Source organism: Balaenoptera ricei, chromosome 1, assembly GCF_028023285.1.
Source record: "Balaenoptera ricei isolate mBalRic1 chromosome 1, mBalRic1.hap2, whole genome shotgun sequence".
Classification (NCBI taxonomy): Eukaryota; Metazoa; Chordata; class Mammalia; order Artiodactyla; family Balaenopteridae; genus Balaenoptera; species Balaenoptera ricei.
In genome coordinates, this window is record NC_082639.1 from 147,516,136 (window position 1) to 147,537,800 (window position 21,665).

A 21,665-nucleotide genomic window follows, 5' to 3' on the forward strand; every position below is an offset into this window, starting at 1 on the left:
AGAAGTTTTCTGTCACAAAATTCTTTCAACTTGTGATTCTCGCACTCAGGGAGATACTCGAACCACAGGCTACTAATCCTAGGATAACAAACTCTGCTAGATTAGTGACCAGAGCTCTGTGAAAAATTGCTCAGATTTCAGACTACTATTGGGGACACTGATCAGGAATCATGATGGAGCTGAAAGATAATTGTATTTCAAGCACAGAAGATTCAAGGAATGTTTGCTTGCTTGGGAGTCCACTAGTTCTGATAAGCAAAATGAGTGAGTCTTCAAGGTAGACTCAGTGGACAGCCTCAAAATTATAAACGAAAGCCATGACTCACTCAAATTTGAAAAATTTGAACATATTTATTTCAAATTTTTGCTTGCACAAGGGAGAAACTTCATGTGGAAATGTAGCTGTTTGTTGAAGAGACAATGTATATTGAATTTTAGAGGGGGCTAGAATTTAGGTTAAATTTCAGTGAAGTGCTTTTACTTATAAAAGCAAAGTAAGTTAATTGCTCACTGGGTGGGTTCTTGAGAGCAGGTTTTTTTTTTTTTTAATTAATTATTTTTGGCTGCGTTGGGTCTTTGTTGCGGTGCGCGGGCTTCTCATTGTGGTGGCTTCTCTTGTTGCGGAGCACGGGCTTTACGCGTGTGGGCTTCAGTAGTTGTGGCGCACGGGCTCAGTAGTTGTGGGTCCTGGGCTCTAGAGTGCAGGCTCAGTAGTTGTGGCTCACGGGCCTAGTTGCTCAGCAGCATGTAGGATCTTCCTGGACCAGGGCCCGAACCCGTGTCCCCTGCATTGGCAGGAAGATTCTTAACCATTGTGCCAACAGGGAAGTCCGAGAGCAGGTATTTTTAAATGGTAGCTGCTAAAAGTGGGAAATTCAGCATCCTGGATACAAATAGAGCATGTCCTTCATTGTTTATGTGCCAGTGTAGAATATATGCCATACTGTGATTGTGCAAGTTGTGTCTTTAAGCAAGTGTGGTATTTTTCTTTCTCACTATCTACTGGACGACTCTACCTCCCTCAGTGCTCCATTAAATAACTGGAACTCAGTGTGTGTAGCAGCTCCACTTCTCCTCTAACCCACACCTTCCTTCTGTGTTCTATCCCAGTAAAGGATGGTTGCTTTCCTAAAATCTTATTTGACCCTTCATCTTAGACCAGTGTCGTATGTATCACGTAGTGATCTGTCTGATTCTTTCTCTCTGTCCTTGCTTTACTGCTTTGGTTCAGATAGTTCATATCACTAAGGTTTTTTAACAGCCTCCTCATTGTTCTTACTGCTAGTTGCTTTCTATTCTGTCTTCTGCATACTGCTTGAATTTCTTTGAAACTATTTGATCATGTCACTCTCTTGTTTAGAACTGCCAGTGGCTTCCAAACTTATACATACATACATGTTGCTCGACTTTGCCTGGAACCCTGTTTCTTTTGTACTCCCATCCCAGTGTAGTATTTTTTTTTTAAGGCTGTTTAATCTCCATTTAAGCCTTCCCTGACTCCTTAAATTTCCTGATCCTTCTCTGTAATTCCATATTTTTCCATGGTTGCTTAGACTCGATCTTGTCAGTTTGTAGTTTAGCTGCTTACACACATTTCTTTCTTTATAGGCTATGAATTCTGAGGCAAGGACCTAGAGCAATTCTGCTTGGCCAATAATAGATGCTTACTAAATACTTGAATGATTGGAGCCTCTTCCTTTGCCCTAGAGGAGTTAGTTGTCTAAGACCATCTTCCTTACATGTATACTAGATCTCGTCCCCCTATTCAAAGACAGGCAGAGAAATTAGCCGCACATTGTTCATTCATAACAAGAGGAAAGTCACAGTGGTGAGAAGACCTTGAAATTGTGTCAAATGGTGAGCAGTAGGAGGAACTAGGACATTTAGCCAGAAGTAAAGAAAAATCAGGTGGAATATGGTAACAGTGTCCAAATATTTGAAAGGCTGTTGTGTAGAGAAATTATTCAACTTGGTTTGCCTCCAGAGGACAGCTGTAAGGTGAATAGGAAGCAGTTTTGGGCTCATCATTAGGAGGAAATAAGCTGACTTATTAGAAAGGGGATTTTTCATGAGTGGAGCTGTGAAAGTAGAGGCAGAATGACCTGTGGCTTAAAGTGCTTTAAAGTAGATTTTGTATCTTTGGCAAAAGTTGGACTAGATGGCCGTGCTGCAGAGTCTGAGATTTTCCTGACATTTCTAAGTTGCATGACTACCAGTTTCAGAAAGATACTTCTTATTTTGGGTGAAGAGAGTTTCCTATACATCAGTAATAATTAAGCATTCTCTGTGTGCGAGCTGTTAGGCATTCAGAGATCAGTGATAACTTCTTGCTCTCAGGTAGCTTGTATTTATAAATGGAAAGATTCTTGAGCTTTTCTTCTTTTTCATTCTTGAGGAGCCAGTGTGTAATTTCTGTTGGTTTTACTCTCAGGATTTACAATGTCTAAAAATTAGTTTTGAGATTTACTTCCCTTTCAGATACTAAAATTGTTTTTCTCTCTTCTTTATTCCTAGCAATGTCTCAGGCTGTGCAGACAAACGGAACTCAACCATTAAGCAAAACATGGGAACTCAGTTTATATGAATTACAACGAACACCTCAGGTAATGTAGATTAAGATAACTTAGGGGAAATATGAGACATATATAAACTGGGATATAGTTTTAGAAAGTGAAAACTTGAAAGAACATAACAGTAATAATAAATTTATGTACAGTTCTAATTTATGTATGTTTGGTTGACACTTCATTTCTTGAACAAATAATTTGAGTGCATATTCTATACCAGGTCCTAAGCTAGGCAATAGATAAAGTGGTGAATAAAACAGATGTGGCACCAGCCCAGGGAGTTTATGGACATCAAACAAGTAAATTACACATATGAGAAGTTATGTAAAGGGAAGGTCCTTAATGCTGTAATAAATAATAACGGGAGAACCAGGGAAGACTATTTTGAGAAGGTGAAGATGGGAAAGACTGGGAGAGGAACAGGTTTGAAGGAGATAAACATGCTTAAAACTGAAGTCATTTTCAGTTTGAAATGCCTGTAAGACAAGTAGAGATGCTACCTAGGGGTCTGGACTAAATATAAAGTTTTAGGACTTGTCAGTACATTTTAAGCATGAGAATGCCAGAGCACCTGGAGAGATGAGCAGAAGGCCCGGAACTTCATCCAAAGGAGCTTCAGCATTTAGAAATTAAGTAATGGAAAAGGAGCCAGCAAAGGAGACTGAGAAGGAACGGCTAAAGAAAAGTAAGGAAAAATGGAAGATGAAGTGAGGGGATCAAAACATAGGACAAAGTGTTTCAAGGAGGATGCAGTTACTGTGTTCAGTACTACTGAGAGGATGAGTAAGATGAAGATTACAAAAGTGAGCATTAGAGTTGGCAGTATATACTTGGTGACCTTCACCAGAGTAGATTCACTTGAGTAGGTTCTGCTGTGTTAAAGGGGAGGGGGAGGTGAAAATGAGTAGGTAATGTTTCAGAGAAGTTTGGCTGTGCAGAGAAGCAGAGAAATGGAGGGAAAACTTGAGGGCAACATAGAATCAGGAAGTTATTTAAATTTTGTTTTGTTAATAAGATGAGAGACGGAACCACCCTCACCCTACCCTCCTCTACACACAGCTGTAAGCTCATCATTCACATTTCACTATGCAGCAACCCTATATTAATCTAGGCTGATTTAGTGAAGAGGGAGAGATTGCTGAAGTCTGAGATCAAATAGAATAATCCAAAGAGGTATATACTTGAGAAGGTAGGAAGGAATGGACATGTGATAGGAAGAGGTGTACTTTCTCTTTGTAAGAAGAAAGGAAGGTGCTTTATAAAGATTTGGTAGAGAGAAAATGAGAGAGTTCTTTAAATGAAATTTGAGGTAAGGTAATTAATCTATTGAACATTTAGGTGGTAGGTCTGCAGATAGAAGAAAAGTTGTAAAATAGTGTAGTGAAAAGAAAAATGAGTTTTTAGTGATATCAGTCTGGTTGTGTGATTCCTCCCTTTTTTTCCCCTGCAGTGCTATGCAGATGCACAGGTATAGTCATGGAAAATATGGATGGATGGTTTATCCAGGGTTCAGATTTTGCTAGGCAAATTCTAAAGAGGAAGAGGGGAGCAGACTTGATTACTAGCTGGATCATCATCCTACTCTCTGTGTGATTTATAAAATCGAGGTTATAATTCCTAAATCAAAAGCTTGTGTATATATTAAACTAAGTAAAATACAGAAAGTGCTTTATATAGAGAGGTTGAAACATAATGGATACTTGATAATGGGCAATATCTATAGTTTCGATGTCTTTCCTTGTGGGGTCATCAATCTTTGACCCTATAGAGAAAACACAAGTACGACGGAGAGCCAGTGGAGACAGGAAGTGTCAGTAACATATGGGAAGCCCCTTATTCTACCTGCATCTTCCTTTTCAGTGGCCACACACTAGACCTCTTTCCTCAGTCCATAGGAGCCTGTATTGGTGCCTTTAGAGCTACATAATCTTTGTTCTCAGTGCCACCTTGTGGGAAGGGTGAGTAGTGGTAGTGGCAAAGAAAGTAGGAGTCACTAATCTGTGCATTTGGGAGGTTTGTCCTGAATTCTGCATTGGAACTCCAAATGCATTTTCGCACTGAAAATGTTTTTAGACATGACAATTAGAAATACTAATACTTTTTATACTTCAGAGGTGCTATGGTTTAAATCAGTTTGTAGGTTAGCTTGAGAACCTGACCACTTTGTATAAAACTGCTCTGTGGATCAAGACTTTTTAAGGTTCAAAAGGTGATTTTAATATTAAATCCTGTTAAGCTGTGTATAAATAGAGAATACTTATATTTGAATTTTAAAATATTTTAATGGATGGCATGAAATGTATAGTTTATTATCAAAATGGTACAGTTTTGCAGATGGAAGAATTTTTAGGGTTCATTTAGCTTAACTTCCTCATTTTGCAGGTAAGAAGACAATGTTAAAACTAATTATTTAGCGTCACAAAGCTAGTTATAGAACTAATAGAACCTAAGCCATCTAATTCCATATTCAGTGCTTTTTTTTATTACTATACCAGCGTAATTTAGCATTAGTTATCTTTTAAATATATAATATGTTATCTTTAGCATTAAAATAAGGGCATTTGTATAATGCTTTGGTGCTGGGGCTGAGGGGAGTTGGAGGAGATTTATAGCTAAAACAAGATTGGTTGTGAGTTGACAGTGATGGTGACTGGGTGATGGGTATATAGATGTTCATTTTTGTCATTTTCTATATTCTTACGTTTGAACTTGTCCATAATTTTTTTTTTTTAAATTAGGTAGCATTTAATTTTAAAGTGATGCTTTTACAGGAGGCAATAACGGATGGCTTGGAAATTGTGGTTTCACCTCGAAGTCTACACAGTGAGTTAATGTGCCCAATTTGTTTGGATATGTTGAAGAACACCATGACTACAAAAGAGTGTTTACATCGTTTTTGTGCAGACTGCATTATCACAGCCCTCAGAAGTGGGTATGTTAAAATGAATTATGCCAGGTACTTAAATTATACGAGGTCAGTGTTCTAGTGCTCTGTGGGTTTTGAGAAATGCATTTTCTATAAGTGTTCGTTTGAGAATTGGAAATTTATCTACAGTCTAGGTTTTAATTTTTGGAGAATCTTTGTTTTGAAACAGTTGATTTTGTATAGTTTTAGAAGCTTTTTAGGATGAGTTTTTATTTTGAGGAAATTACGAAGCATGAAACCATGATTTTCTCACTTAAGTATATAAAATAATATCTTGATGAATGCTATTTTAATAAAATAATTCATAACATATAAATTAATATGTATTAGTGGATGGTTTTTCCATGTATAGCATGGATATCAGAAACGGGAAATTTAGGAAGGGATAGATTTTTATTTCTAAAATGGTTATATATAATTTATCATGGGGAAGTATTTAGTTTTTTCCTCTATTGGCAAGTAGTATGGAGAGTCTCAGGTTTCAAAAATCTTGCTTAGTCACTAGTCAGATATTCAAGGAAAGTCAGATTAATCAGTTTAAATTTCTGTGACTTAGTAAAGCTATTGGAATAAAGATGATAATTATCTGGAAGCTGGCTATTTTTGTCTTTAGCCCAAAGATACTGGCATTATTTACATTTTCTTTTCTCTCTTTTTATTTAGCAATAAAGAATGCCCTACCTGTCGGAAAAAGCTAGTTTCCAAAAGATCACTAAGACCAGACCCAAACTTTGATGCACTCATCAGCAAAATTTATCCAAGTCGTGATGAGTATGAAGCTCATCAAGAAAGAGTATTAGCCAGGATCAACAAGCACAATAATCAGCAAGCACTCAGTCACAGCATTGAGGAAGGACTGAAGATACAGGCCATGAACAGGTATATGGGAGAGAAGGCCAGGCAGGGCAGCCATTTTTCCAAATACTTTATTAAATACTGAATTAACACCCTCCATTTTGAAAAAGATAAAATCCAGTAACAAATAGTAGTTCTGTATGGTTACCTTTTCTTGAAGGTATAAAATATGTCTCTAGGCATAATACGGTATTCCATTTAAAGTACTAGAGTCTTAAAACAAAACAAAACAAAACAAATACCCTCTCTTATACCCACTTCTCCATCCACTTACCATTGTATTTCTCCTCTTCTCTTTAAAAGAGTTGTCTGTGCTTACTATATCCAGTACTTCTACTGTCCCATTTTGAACTCCCCCAGTCAGGCTTTATCCCCATGCCTCATATCACCCTTGTTGAGGTTACCATTGACCTCCACATTGCAAAACCCGGTTGCTGATTCTCAGATCTCATCTTACTTAGCAGCATTTTACACAGTTAATTTTTCTTTTCTCTTTGACTGGTTTTCTTCTGCTGGCTTTCAAGAGACGATATTCTCCTGGTTCCCTTTGTATGTCGTTAGCTGTTCCTTATCTCAGACTTAACATGTTCAGTACTGAACTTGTAATTCTTAGCCCCTACTTCTCTTCATTCTTGCTCATTTTAGTTGATGGCAACTCCATCATCCTACTTGCTTTAGCCAAAAACTTCGGAGTTACCTTTAACCTCTCTCTTTTTTCCCAGTCTGTGTTCCAGTTTGTGAATAAATATATTTTTAGCTTTTTCCATAATATATCCAGATTGGTCTAGGCAACCACCATCTTTCATTTGAAAGTGTTGAAACAGCCTGCTAATTGGTCTTTCAACTTTCCGTGCTTACCTCCACATTGTCTGTTCTCAGCACAGCAGCCAGAGTGATAAATTGGAAGTCAGGTCATAGTTCTCCTTTGCTTTGAAGCCTCTAATAACTTCTATTCACATTCAGGTTAAAAGACTTTAATGATAGCTTCCAAGACCCTATGTAATCTGAGCACTTTCCTCACCCCTATTCTCTTTTCTGCTCTGACATCTCCTAATATGTTTAGACCTCAGGGAGAGTCAGCATCTTCCAAAGCCACATCCCAATAAAGCCAGCCACCAATAAAGCCACATCCCAATCTAGTGGCTTTCACCTTGGCTGAATATCAGAATCACTTGGAAAGCTTTTAAATCCTAGGGCCTCAAAGGTATCACTCCAGACTAAGTAAATCAAAATCTTTGATTGGGGTACAGGCATTCGTATTTCAAAGGTTCCAGAAGTGGTTCTGAAGAGCAAACTTTTAGTCTTTTACCAGGAGAAAGAATCCCCTTCGTAAAATCCTTTATAGATTGACCTTTGATTTTACTTGAACATTTCTAGTGGTGGGAATATGTGATAGAAGCTTTTTTTCATTTATTAATAACTTTATTAAAGCTTCTTGGCTGTTTTTGAGACTTAGCAAGCTTGTTTCTGCCTGAGGGCCTTTATACTTACTGCTCTCTGTTTCAGGAACCCTCTTCTTCTAGATAGTCCACATGGCACACACTCATTCTTCAGGTGTCTGCTAAGTTCCCGTCTTCCACCCCAGGACTCCATACTTTCTTACCGTCTCTGCCCCATTTTTCTTCATAGCGCTTATCATTCTCTGAACATGTGTGTGTTATTTGCTGTACTAGAATAATATAAGCCCTAAGAGGGTAGAGACTGTGTGAGTATTATTGATTCTTATAACACCAGTACATAGAACTACGTTTGGCTTAAAGTAAATAAGTAAATAGTTTTGTATGAATATATATTTTTTAAAAGTTCTTCCCTTATATTGAATTAAAATTAGTCTTTTGTGTGTAGCAGTCTTGATGTGTCTTTGTCAAAATACTTATGTTGGATTCTATACTTATTTCAGATTCTGCTTCTATCTACTAGTCCTCAGATAATTTCATATAAATACACATTCTTATATGCTCCTCTAAAGGCTAAATATTTACATTCCTAATTTCTTTTATTCCTCATATGACATTCAAGTTTGTTGGTGTATAATTCTTGAAATGCTGTCTCTAGAACGGTATGTAGTGTTATGGTTATGATTTGATAAATGCAGGATATGATAGGCTTTTGATCTACCTCCATTATCTGAACATTATTTTGTGAATGCTGCCTGAAATTACATTAATCTAGCTCTGTTCTTTGGAAAGAAGGGTGAGGTAAAAATAAATACATTAGACAAGTAACCCTGTTGAGTTTTTTGTTTGTTTCATTATTTTGGTCTTTCCATATCACAGTAGAAAATTATGATAAAAAACATAAAATTTACCATATTCAACATTTTTAAATATACAGTGCAGTATTGTAAGTACATTCACACAGTTGTACAACCAATTTCCAGAACTCTTTTCATCTTATAAAACAAACTCTGTACCCATTAAGCGACAGTTCCTCATTTCTTCCTCCTCTCCTCAGCTCCTGGTAAGCACCATTCTACTTTGTGTTTCTGTGATTTTGATTACTTTAAATACCTCATATATGTGGAATCATACAGTATTTGTCTTTCTGTGATTGGCTTAATGTCTTCAAAGTTTATCCATGTTGTAGCACCTGCAGAATTTCCTTCCTTTTTAAGACTAATATTCCATTGTATGTGTTCACGTTATTATTTTTTTATAAATTTATTTATTTTTGGCTGTGTTGGGTCTTTGTTGCTGCGTGCAGGCTTTCTCTAGTTGCGGTGAGCGGGGGCTACTCTTCATTGCAACGTGCGTGCTTCTCATTGTGGTGGCTTCTCTCGTTGCGGTGGCTTCTATTGTTGCAGAGCAGGGGCTCTAGGCGTGCGGGCTTCAGTAGTTGTGGTGTGCAGGCTCAGTAGTTGTGGTTCGCGGGCTCTAGAGCACAGGCTCAGTAGTTGTGGCACACGGGCTTAGTTGCTATGCGGCGTGTGAGATCTTCTAGGAGTAGGGATCGAACCTGTGTTGCCTGCATTGTCAGGCAGATTCTTAACCAGTGTGCCACCAGGGAAGTCCCAGTGTTCATATATTTTTGAATCATAGTTTTGTCAATTAACATATTAGTCACCCCCTCTTAATTTTGAAATGCTGTATAGATTTCATAAACAGTATTTTATCTTTTTGGGAAAAAAAAAAGTTCTTGAGCATCTTTCCTAAGCAAGGATGCTCACTCTCACCACTTCTATTCAACATGGTATTGGAAGTCCTAGCCACAGCAGTCAAAAAAAAAAGAAAGAGAGGGAGGGAGGGTATCCAAATAGGAAGGGAAGAGGTAAAATTGTCATTATATGCAAATGACATAATACTCGATAGAAAACCGTAAAGCCTCCACACAAAAACTATTAGAACTAATAAATGAATTCAGCAGAGTAGCAGGATACAAGATTAATATACAGAAATCTGTTGCATTTCTTTACACTAACAACGAAATATCAGAAAGAGAAAGTAACAAAACAGAACAATCCTGTTTAAAATTGCGTCAAAAAAAAAAAACAACCCTAGGAATAAATTTAGCCAAGGAAGTAAAAGACCTATATGCTGAGAACTATAAAATTGATAAAGGAAATAGAAGATGATTCAAAGAAATGGAAAGACATCCCATGTTCTTGAATTGGAAGAATTAATATTGTTAAAATGGGCATACTACTCAAAGCAGTCTACACATTTAATGCTATCCCTATCAAATTACCCATGACATTTTTCACAGAACTAGAATAAATAATCCTAAAATTTATATCAAACCACAAAAGACCTAGAATTGCCAAAGCAGTCCTGAGGAAAAAGAACAAAGCTGGAGGCATAACCCTCCCAGACTTCCGACAAGACTACAAAGCTAGAGGTACGAAAACAGCATGGTACTGGTGCAAAAACAGACATACAGATCAGTGGAACAGAATAAAGAGCCCAGAAATAAACCCACACAACCTGTGGTCAACTAATCTTTGACAAAGAAGGCAAGAATATACAATGGAGAAAAGAGTTTCTTTGGCAAGTGGTGTTGGGAAAGCTGGACAGCCACATGTAAATCAATGCAGTTAGAACATTCCTTCACACCATACACAAAAATAAACTAAAAATGTCTTAAAGACTTAAATATAAGACATGACACGATAAAACTCCTAGAAGAGAGTATAGGCAAAACATTCTCTGATGTAAATTGTAGCAATATTTTTTTAGATCAGTCTCCCAAGGCAAAATAAATAAAAGCAAAAGTAAACAAATGAGACCTAATCAAACTTACAAGCTTTTGCACAGCAAAGGAAACCATAAACAAAACAAAAAGACAATGTACGGACTGGGAGAAAATAGTTGCAAATGATGACACTGACAAGGGCTTAATTTCAAAAATATATAAACACCTCATACAACTCAGTATCAAAAATCAAACAACCCAATCAAAAAATGGACAGAAGACCTAAATAGGCATTTCTCCAAAGAAGACATACAGGTAGCCAGCAGGCACATGAAAAGATGCTCAACATCACTGATTATTAGAGAAATGCAAATAAAAACTACAATGAGGTATCACCTTACTCTGATCTGAATGGCCATCATCAAAAAGTCTACAAATAATAAATGCTGGAGAAGGTGTGGAGAAAATGGAGCCAGCCCTCTTACACTGTTGGTGGAAATGTAAATTGGTGCAGCTATGGAGAACAGTATGGAGGTTTCTTAAAAAACTAAAAATAGAGTTACTATATGATCCGGCAGTCCCACTCCGGGGCATATATCCCGAAAAGGTGGAAACTAATTTGAAAAGATACATGCATCCCAATGTTCATTGTAGCACTGTTTACATTAGTCAAGACATGGAAGCAACCTAAGTGTCCATAACAGATGAATGGATAAAGAAGGTGTGGTACGTACGTACACACACACACACACACACACACACACACTCTGGAATATTAGCCATAAAAAATGAAATACTGTCATTCGTAGCAAAAGTGGAGATTATCATACTGAGTGAAGTAAGTCAGACAGAGAAAGACAACTATATGATATCACTTATATGTGGAATCTAAAAAATAATACACATGAACTTATTTACAAAACAGACTCATGGACATGGAGAACAAACTTATATTTACCAAAGGGGAAAAGGGGAGGCGGAGGGATAAATTAGAGGAGTATGGGTTTAACAGATACGCACCACTATATATGAAATAGATAAACAACAAGGATTTACTGTATATAGCATAAGAAACTATATTCAATATCTTGTAATAACCTATAATGGAAAAGAATCTGAAAAAGAATTTTATATACATATGTATGTATATATGTATGTGTGTGTATAACTTACTTTACTGTACACCCAGAACTAACACAGAATTGTAAATCAACTATAGTTCAATTTAAAAAAAAAGTTCTTGAGCATCTTTCCCAAACAGTGGGCTATTATTTCCTTGTTCTGGCAATAAAAATGTAGTAATGACACTGTTCTTAGAAGTGCATGTCGTTCTTTCATATTTCTTTTTCATCACATATTCCCTCGTTTTTTCTTGTATATACAGCTGGAGAGGCAATACATATGGTAGAAAGAATGTGTATCATGTTCTTCCTCTGGTTCTGGTGCTTACTAGCTTATAACCATGGGCCTTGGACCTCAGTTTCATTGGTTTTTCTCACTTATGAAATGATAATAACGTTAACTGCCTTGATAGTTGTTTTGATGGGTAAATAAGGTGTATATACAAAGTACCTTGCCCAGTACTGGTTTTTAGTATTTGAGCTTGTTAGAGAGCTGCTTCTGTATTTATGCTCCATATTTAGATACCATCTCATCTTCTGCGTTGGAATAATTTTGCATTGCATTAGCAGACTTTGGGTGAGGTCAGCAGCGGGCAGGTAGTGCTTACCATTCCTCTTAAATCCTGTTTCCTTAAGAAATTCTAATTAAAAAGGCATAAATATCTTCCCTCAGAACTGTAAATTTTTCATAACTGAATTATGCCTTTCTTTAGATTTAAAATTTCATAATAAAGGAAATTATCAAAATATAAGTATTTGCCAATAATTCCTATAATCAATAAAGAAAATTTTTAAGGGAATATAAACATTTGTTTAATTTATTCAAATGTTTGCCTGTGTATGAGTGACATTCCCTAGACCTTTCAGGGACATGTGGGAAATAAATGACATTATTCAACTTAGAGCAAATTCAGTTATCAAGATGTTTTTAGAATTTAGTTTTTGGGGTTTTTTTTTTTTTTTTTGGCCACGCTGCACGGCTTGTGGGATCTCAGTTCCCCGACCAGGGATTGAACCCGGGCCATGGCAGTAAAAGCCCGGAATCCTAACCACTAGGCCACCAGGGAACTTAGAATTTAGTAAATTCAGTAAACATACTTCGAAGTTGATGCATTGAAAAGGCCTAAATGAAGATTTCATGCAACCCGGTTTTTTGTTTTGTTTTGTTTTCCTTAACTAGATTACAGCGAGGCAAGAAACAACAGATTGAAAATGGTAGTGGAGCAGAAGACAATGGAGACAGTTCTCACTGTAGTAATGCATCCACACATAGCAATCAGGAAGCAGGACCTAGTAACAAACGGACCAAAACATCTGATGATTCTGGGCTTGAGCTTGATAATAACAATGCAGCAGTGGCAATTGATCCAGTAATGGATGGTGCTAGTGAAATTGAATTAGTATTCAGGCCTCATCCCACACTTATGGAAAAAGATGACAGTGCACAGACAAGGTAAGCGTGTGGATTAGTTTCATATTATCTGAATTTAGAATGTTAGAATTTAGAATGTTAAGGAGTTAAAAGGCAATTTTAGATAAGAATTAAGGGTGATATTTGTCATCCCATTGATTGCCAGGGTTTGGTTGGATATTTTCGCTGCCTGCATTGTTGTTTTCGTCTTTCCTCATGTGCTTCCCACCCACAGTTGCATATCTGAAAGGAATGACCCTTCTAGGTAGAGGAGGAGAAAGGATCATTTAAATTTCTTAACAATGATGCTGGGGTGCCAGTAGGCTCTAAAATTCATGCTGGCCAGGATGGCTGCTTTACCGCTATATAACTCTAGAGAGCCTGCCCTTGAGTGCGTATACGCATCAAATATTTGTTGAGTGAGTGAGTAAATGGTATACAATGCTTTGAAAAACGATTAGCACTTCAGTGCTTAGTCTTAAAAACCTAAAATTTATTAATTCTTAGACAAGAAGAAATTTGCTCATATTCTTAGTATTCTTCTTGCTGCTGTAGACTCAAAACTCTGATCATTGGGGTTGAGGGGTATGTTCTTTTTTTTCTCTCAGTACAGTGTTATTTCTACTTGATTCTTGTCATTTTATGTCATATTTTATGGATGGCAAGGTAGGTAGAGCTTTCATGGCCTGGTAGTTAGTGAGCTTGTACTTCTCCTGTTTCTGTACCTTTTCGATAAGAAATTTTTAGATAATAGAGGAATAAATTTCTGATGTTATTTTGTCAGTAATTGAGACATTTTACATTTTATATACCTTTTTGGAAATGTATTAGTTTTATAATTTATGTATGTTTTACCACTAATCTAGAAATTAAGGTTTTAATGATTTATTTTTCCAGATACATAAAGACTTCAGGTAATGCCACTGTTGATCACTTATCCAAGTATCTGGCTGTGAGGTTAGCTTTAGAAGAACTTCGAAGCAAAGGAGAATCAAACCAGATGAACCTTGATACAGCCAGTGAGAAGCAGTATACCATTTACATAGCAACAGCCAGTGGCCAGTTCACTGTAAGTATTTAAAATAATAGGCTGTTGAAATTGGGAGTACATTGATCATCTGAGAGTGGCAGGTTGTGGGGTGGGGCCTAATAAAATGGTACAGACCCTGGAAGAAGGAGAAATTGCAACAGGTAGTTAACTTGATACATCCTTTGTTCTTTTATAAATAGTATAAGTGACAACAAGTTTATCTTAAGATTTTTTTTAAGATGGACTTTTTTTTTAATTGGGGTATAGTTGTTTTACAGTGTTGTGCTAAGATGGACTTTTATGTTTGTTCCATCTCACAATTTTGTGCTTTGAGCAGTTTTCATAATTCTTTCTTTTTTTTTTTTGTTTTGTTTTGTTTTGTTTTGTTTTGTTTTAGGTGTTAAATGGCTCTTTTTCTTTGGAATTGGTCAGTGAGAAATACTGGAAGGTGAACAAACCCATGGAACTTTATTATGCACCCACAAAGGAGCACAAATGAGCTTTTACTAAAACCAATTCTGAGAATGAACTTTTTTATAGCCTATTTCTTTAATATTAAAGATGTACCGTCATTACTTTTATGGACAGAACATTGGATATGTTGTTCAGTTTTCTTTCTGAGCCAGATTCGTTTACACTATTAGAATCTTTTCCCCTTAATTTAAGATATCCTTTTTTGGAAGGGACTGCAGTTATTCAGTACTTTTTCTTTCCTTTTAAAACTATATCTAGGATGTATGTTTTCACAAAGTGTGGTTCCATTTGGAGCATCTTGGAGCTTTTGACCCAGGAATTTTTCATAGTTCTGTATTCTTAAGTGAAGATTCAGTTGGCCGTCCTTTCCCCTCCCTTCAAAAGTTTTTTAGGCCTACAGAATGTTAAATAATATGTATTTTGACTTTTTTTCCTTGAGTCTTGTATATTTATAGTTTTCTATATAAGCTGTAGTATCTTCATGAAGACCAAGGCTCAAATTTACTGTGCGTAAAAAACAATTCTCATAGGATTATTATTTTCATGGTGTTTTCTTCCATAATATCTCATTTAAAAAAAAAAGTTCTTTATGAACTTAGTGTCCATTGTCATGCAATGTTATTTTCTTCCATTTTTTTCTCTCTAATTTTGGAATTTCTGATCCTGGGAAAGAGAACCAAACAAGATCTCAAGTTCTGTGAGAACTTGGTTCATTCACAGATTTCATTGAAGAAACAAAAATTAAATTGGTCTTATGTAGTCTTCAAGTGTATATTTAAAGAAGTCTTTTTTTGCATTAGTTCTACTGTCATCTCAGTTCCTTTATTATGTGTTATGTTTTTTCCTATTAAAATACCAGAGACATGGAGATATTTTGCACTTTAGCCTTGATGAAAAGTACAAGATATGTTCAAAGCTTCCCTAATTCTTTTCTTATTGGTAGCCACATAAGTTTCAAAAATAACATGGCACATAGAAGTAACAATGGGGAAAAATTTGCTTCTGTTTGAAAAGTGTGTTTAGCGTTTTGGGTTGCCATATCAGTTTATAAATTTGGTGCTCTGCTAATTATACTCTTTCTAGAGAAGCAAGTTAATGGAGCTTGAGCCCTGCCTTGATGTGTAGTGAAAGATAATTCTGTAGAAGAATGTCAGCCAGCATGGTAAAGTTGTTCTACTCTTCTTAATTTAGTTTTATATTGAAGGACAGTGTTTGGTGTTTAGAGCCAAAAGGCTTTATGATTACAGGTCAGAAATAAGATTGACTTGCGTTTTATTTTTCGTCCCTGTCCTGATTCCAGGTATGTTTCCAAGTTTATATTATCACAATATTTACAAAAACATGTTTGCATTGAGAATTAACCATAAAAGGTTTTTGCCAGGGGAGAGTCATCCTCTAATACCATTGTAACTAAAGCCTGTCTAGTCATTGTAAATATTTACCTGTCATTTTTGACAGATTGGGGCCAGCTTGATATTTTAAATCTTCACCCCAATATGAAAATTAAAAGGCTTGTTCGATTTTTTTACCATTTTATTGAAAATATTTAAAATCTGTTTTTACCTTGGGAATCTGTGCCATTAAATTTGAAAACCACCAAAAATCAAGGGAAATTTTGTATTCAGTTCCTTTTCTTGTATAATGTTAAATTGTATAGATTATTAATGCATGTCCACTGAATATAACCCTGGTTTTGTGATATAACTGCTTAGATTTTATTGGTGACATTAGGTTAGTGGTTGCATTAAATAACTAAATTCCCATTGTGATTATTAATTGAAATTTGTCTTTAAGCAAAAAGTTATTTGTGAATATAAGCTTTGTGCTTGGAGAATGTATGTGTTTTTATCTGTCAGTATGGGAGGATGTAAATTCTTTGCATCATTAGTGAATTTATTGGATGTGTAATCCTTTGAAAAATATAATTATAGGTATTTGATAAGAGCATTGAGTGTGTAGTGTTGTGTGTGTGTATGTATGTGTATGTGTGTGTGTGTTTTGGAGGGTGGGTACTATTTACTATTAACTACCAGCCATTTCATAAAGTATTTATTATCTAAGTAACTTCTATAACCACCGTCTCACCTGAGGAACAAAAGGCTCACTAAATAGGACCTTTGGATAATACATTATCATTTAAAAATTTATTATGGTAAAATATATATATAACCTAATTTATCATTTTAACCATACAGTTAATTCAGTGACATTAAGATACATTCACAATGTTGTATAACCATCACCACTATCTATTTCCAGAACTGTTATCCCAGTCAGAAACTCTGTACCTGTTAAATGATAATTCCACATTACCACTCCTACCCCCAGCTCCTGGTAAACTCTGTTCTACTTTCTTTCTTTGACTTTGACTATTTTAGGCACCTTATATATGTGGAATCATGCAGTATTTGTCCTTTGTGTCTTATTTCTCATAGCATAATGGTTTTAAGATTCATCCATGTTGTAGCATGTATCAGAATTTTATTCCTTTTTATGGCTGAATAATATTCCACTGTATGAATATACCACATTTTGTTTATCCATTCATCTGTTGATGGGCCCTTAGATTGCTGGACACTTTTTGCTGTTGTGAATAATGCTGCTATGACCATTTTTGTACAAGTATCTGTGTGAGTCCCTGCTTTAAATTCTTTTGAGTATATACCTGGGAGTGAAGTTGTTGAATCACATGGTGATTCTATATTTAATTTTTTGAGGAACTGCAAACTTTTCCACAGTGGCTGCACCATTTTGTAATTCCTCCAGCAATGTAGAAGGATTCCACTTTCTCCACATCCTAACTAACACTTGTTATTTTTGTTTTTGTTTTTAATAGCTGTTGTGATGGATGTAAAGTGTTATTTCATTGTGGTTTTGGTTGCATTTCCCTAATGGCTTGTGATGCTAAGCATCTTTTCATGTGCTTATTAGCCATTTGTATATATCTTCTGTGGAGAAAAGTCTGTTTAAGTCTTTTGCCCATTTTTAATTGGATTGTTTTTCTGTGTGTGTTGTAGGAGTTCTTGATATATTCTGGATATTAATCTGTCATCAGATATATGATTTACAGATATTTTCTCCCGTTCTGTGGGTTGCATTTTCACTCTTTCAGTAGTGTCCTTTGATGTACCAAAGTTTTTAATTTTGATGAAGTCCAGTTTTTCTTTCTGTTTCCTGTTCTTTTGGTGTCATATCCAAGAAGGCATTGCCAAATCCAGTATCATGAAGATTTTCCGCCAAGAGTTTAGATCTTTGATCCATTTTGAGTTTTGTATATGGCGAAAGGTAAGGATTCAGCTTTGTTTGCATTTGGATATCCAGTTTCCCCAGCAACATGTGTTGAAAAGACTGCCCTTTCTCCATTGAATGGTCCTGGCAGCCTTAATTAATTAATTTTCAATTGATGAAAATTAATTGACCTTATATGTCATGGTTTATTTCTGAGGTCATATTCCATTGGTCTGTATGACTGTTCTTTTGCCAGTACCAGTCAGTTTTGATTATTGTAGCTTTGTGATTAGTTTTACATTATCATTTTAAATCTTAATGCTGGGGAAGACAATATTTCACTTGTACATTTAAGAAAATTGAGCCTTAGGATTCTGACTTGGACAACTAAACAAGAAATAATTAAAATTCCAGATGAGAAGAGGTGTCTGTTTTGAATTCCCATCACATTTCTAGTTAGAAATATTTGGTTTTCTAAGTCTTAGAAACATGATTATTAGAAAGGAATAGTAATTAGTGTTCCATTGTTGTAATTATAAAAATGGCTTCTTTGAGAACTTAATGGAGTAAGGACCTCTGAAAATCTGATGTTCCATAAAAGCAATGAGAACACTAAAAGTTGTCAAAATCAACTTTGTCAGAACTCTAAAAATTAACTAAAGGCTGCCAATAGTCTAAAAAGCACTTATTCAACAGAAACCGTAACAATATATTTTGTAACTTTTGTGTGTGTGTGTGTGTGTGTGTGTGTGTGTGTGTGTATGTATGTGTTATACTGCTTAAGAACCCTGCTTTAGAGTCTGGATTTAAATTCCAAAATTCCAATGCAATCTGCCTGGATTTAAATTCCATGCATCACTAGCCTTGGGCAGGTGATGCCAAGGTCATCATTTGACCTTGGGCAATTCTTTTTTGTTTCTCCAGCACCCACCCGCAATGGGCAAGTTGGTTTGTAACATTTTATATTGCCCTGTCTATCTTTCCCTAGTTCCAGCGTAGCCTTGAAAACAAGTAGCCTTGCAACTATGGTAGCTGTTAAAACCAGCAGCCTAGTTGCCACTGGAGGGGACTTGAAACTAACCAAAAAGCCCACCCCAGAGAACTATCACTATTTGACCTGTCTGGTACCTCACTGAAAAGCTCTATTCTCAGAGCTTGTCTTTATTTAACCTGACTCTACTCGCTGTGTGCAAACAGCTCTGTCTTCAGCCTGTTTGTGAAAAGCAGCTGCGGTTGTTTACCATAGAAGCTGCCTGAGGCAGTGATAACAATTGGGGCTAAAAAGACACTGACCAAAAAACAAAAGGAAAAGCTGAGGAATGACATACCTGTAGAGGACTTTGAAAAGCTCCAGCATATTCCTGGGAATCTAGAAGGCCACATGCGCAAGGCTGTATGCATGCCCAAGAGAAAAATGAAGAAGGCACCGTTCTCACCTGTGACAGAACTTGAGGCTCTGCAAGTAGGAAGTGAAGGCTAGGGCAGAGTTGTAAACTGCATGTTGGAGTGTTGAAGGCCTATCCCAACACATTCACAGAGCACTTCTTCAATGCTAGGAGAGTTATTGTTTGAAGGCATTTAAGGAGATTTCTGTCCAATCATTAGCTGACTTCTAAGCTAACAAAACAGAATATAGTGGTCACACTCAGCAAAGAATGCAGACTTTACAGAATTAGTCCAAGAAGTTCACTAACAATAGCAAACACAACAAACCCTGGGGAGGGAAGGGATTCTGTTGTTCAGAGTTGCCACATTATATTAAATGTCTAGTCTCAACAAAAATTTACAAGACATGCAAAGAAACAAAGTGTCTGGGAGGAAGCCCAGATGTTTGACTCATTAAGCACAAACTTTGTTAGCTTTTAAAAGCATGTTCAAAGAACTAAAAGAAACTATATCTTAAAAGCTAAATTTGAGGATAATTTTTCACTAAATAGAGAATAACAATAAAGAGAAATTACGATAAAAGAACCAAATAGAAATCCTGTATTGGAAAAATATAACAAGTGAAATAAATTCAGCAGAGGGCCTCAAAAGCAGATTTGAACTGGTAGAAATATTCAACAAACTTGAACAGAGGTATAAAGAGGTATCAATTGAGAGTGTCCTATCAGAAAAAAAGGAAAGGAATAGAAACTAACACAACATTGTAAATCAACTATACCCCAATATAAAATAAAAATTAAATTAAAAAAAAAGGAATGAAGGGGAAAAAAGCTGCAGAGATCTGTGGGACACTGTCAAGTGTATTAGCATAATGGGGGTCCTAGAAGGAGAGGAGAGAAAGGGGCACAAAGTGTATTTGAAGAAATAATTGTCCAAAACTTTACAATTTTATGAAGAAGAATCCCCACATCTCAGAAGCTTAACTAATGCTAAGTAAGACAGACTTTCAGAAGCAGCAAGAGAAAAGTGATCGCATACAAGGTATCTTTAGTAAGATTAACAACTCACTTCTCATGGGAAATCATGGAGGGAAATCATGACATAAAAAGCACTGAAAGAAAAAGACAGTCCACCTAGAATTCTGTATGCCACAAAATTATTCCTCAAAAATGAAAGAAATTAAGATGTTCACACATAAAAACAGAACAAATTTGTCACTAGCAGACCTGCCTGCCTTACAAGAAATACTAAAGAATCCTTTAGGCAGAAATGAAAGGTCATTAGATAGTAAGTTGAATCCACACAAATAAGTAGCACTGGTAAAGTTAACTACATAATTAAACATAAAGGACAGTATATTTGTATTAGCTTGGGCTGCTATAACAAAATACCATAGACTGGATGGCTTAAACAGCATACATTTGTTTCTCGTAGCTCTGGAGGCTGGGAAGTCCAAGATTGAGGTGTGGGTAGCTTCAGTTCCTGGTGAGGGCCCTCTTCCTGGATTGTAGACAGCTGCTTTATCACTGTTTCCCTGCATGGTAGAGAGAGCTCTGGTTTCTTTCTCTTCTTATAAGGACACTAGTCCCATAATGGGGCCCCACTCTCATGACCTCATCTGAACCTAATTACCTCCCGTAGGCCCAACCTCCAGCTATCATTACATAATGGGTTTGGGGAAGAGACATTCAGTCTGCAATAGTACTTTTTATTTGAAGGTCTTCTGATTTAAAAGAAAACCACATACAGTAATAAATATGAGACTGTTGACTGGGTTATAATGTGTATAGATGTAATTTGTATGGCAATAGCATAAAACATCAAGGAGGGAAGAGCTATATTGGAGCAAAGGTTTTATAGACTATGGAAATTAAATTGGTGTTAATCTGCAGTCAGATTATTTTAAATTAAGATGTTATCATCCCTAGCACAACCACTAAAACAATAACTCCAAAATCAGTAAAAGGAATTAAAATGGTATATAAGAAATTAACATTTAACACAAAAGAAGGCTGTAATAGAGGAATAGAGAAATAAGACATAACAGAGAAAACGATAAGCAAACTGGCAGATACAAATCCTCTTACCATGAATTACATTGGATGTGAATGGACGAAACAGTCCAATAAAAGGCAGTTGGCAGAATGGATTGAAAACATGCAACTATATGCTGTCCACAAGAGACATGTTTAGTTTCAAAGAAACAGATTGGTTGAAAGTAAAAGGGTGGAAAACATCAACAGTAACCAAAAGAACCTAAATAGCTATACTAATTTTAGACAAAAGAGACCTTGGGCTTCCCTGGCGGCGCAGTGGTTAAGAGTCTGCCTGCCAATGCAGGGGACATGGGTTCGAGCCCTGGTCTGGGAAGATCCTACATGCTGCGGAGCAACAAAGCCTGTGCACCACAGCTACTGAGCCTGTGCTCTAGAGCCCGCGAGACACAACTCCTGACCCCGTGTGCCACAACTCCTGAAGCCCACGCGCCTAGAGCCCATGTTCTGCAGCAAGAGAAGCCACCCAATGAGAAGCCCGCGCA

General features: G+C 36.4%; 1 protein-coding gene across 1 annotated transcript in view; it reads left to right on the forward strand.

Annotated features, from left to right (window-relative positions):
• The window catches only part of RNF2 (ring finger protein 2), a 57,381-nt gene extending 40,925 nt beyond the window's left edge, over positions 1 to 16,456 (forward strand). The window contains exons 2-7 of the mRNA XM_059937813.1: positions 2,515 to 2,603; positions 5,339 to 5,499; positions 6,157 to 6,372; positions 12,778 to 13,050; positions 13,906 to 14,077; positions 14,436 to 16,456. Of these exons, the coding sequence (XP_059793796.1) occupies positions 2,517 to 2,603; positions 5,339 to 5,499; positions 6,157 to 6,372; positions 12,778 to 13,050; positions 13,906 to 14,077; positions 14,436 to 14,537 (1,011 nt within the window). The 5' untranslated portion in view covers positions 2,515 to 2,516 and the 3' untranslated portion in view covers positions 14,538 to 16,456. The remainder of the gene's footprint in view (positions 1 to 2,514; positions 2,604 to 5,338; positions 5,500 to 6,156; positions 6,373 to 12,777; positions 13,051 to 13,905; positions 14,078 to 14,435) is intronic.
• Positions 16,457 to 21,665: the final 5,209 nt, after the last annotated feature.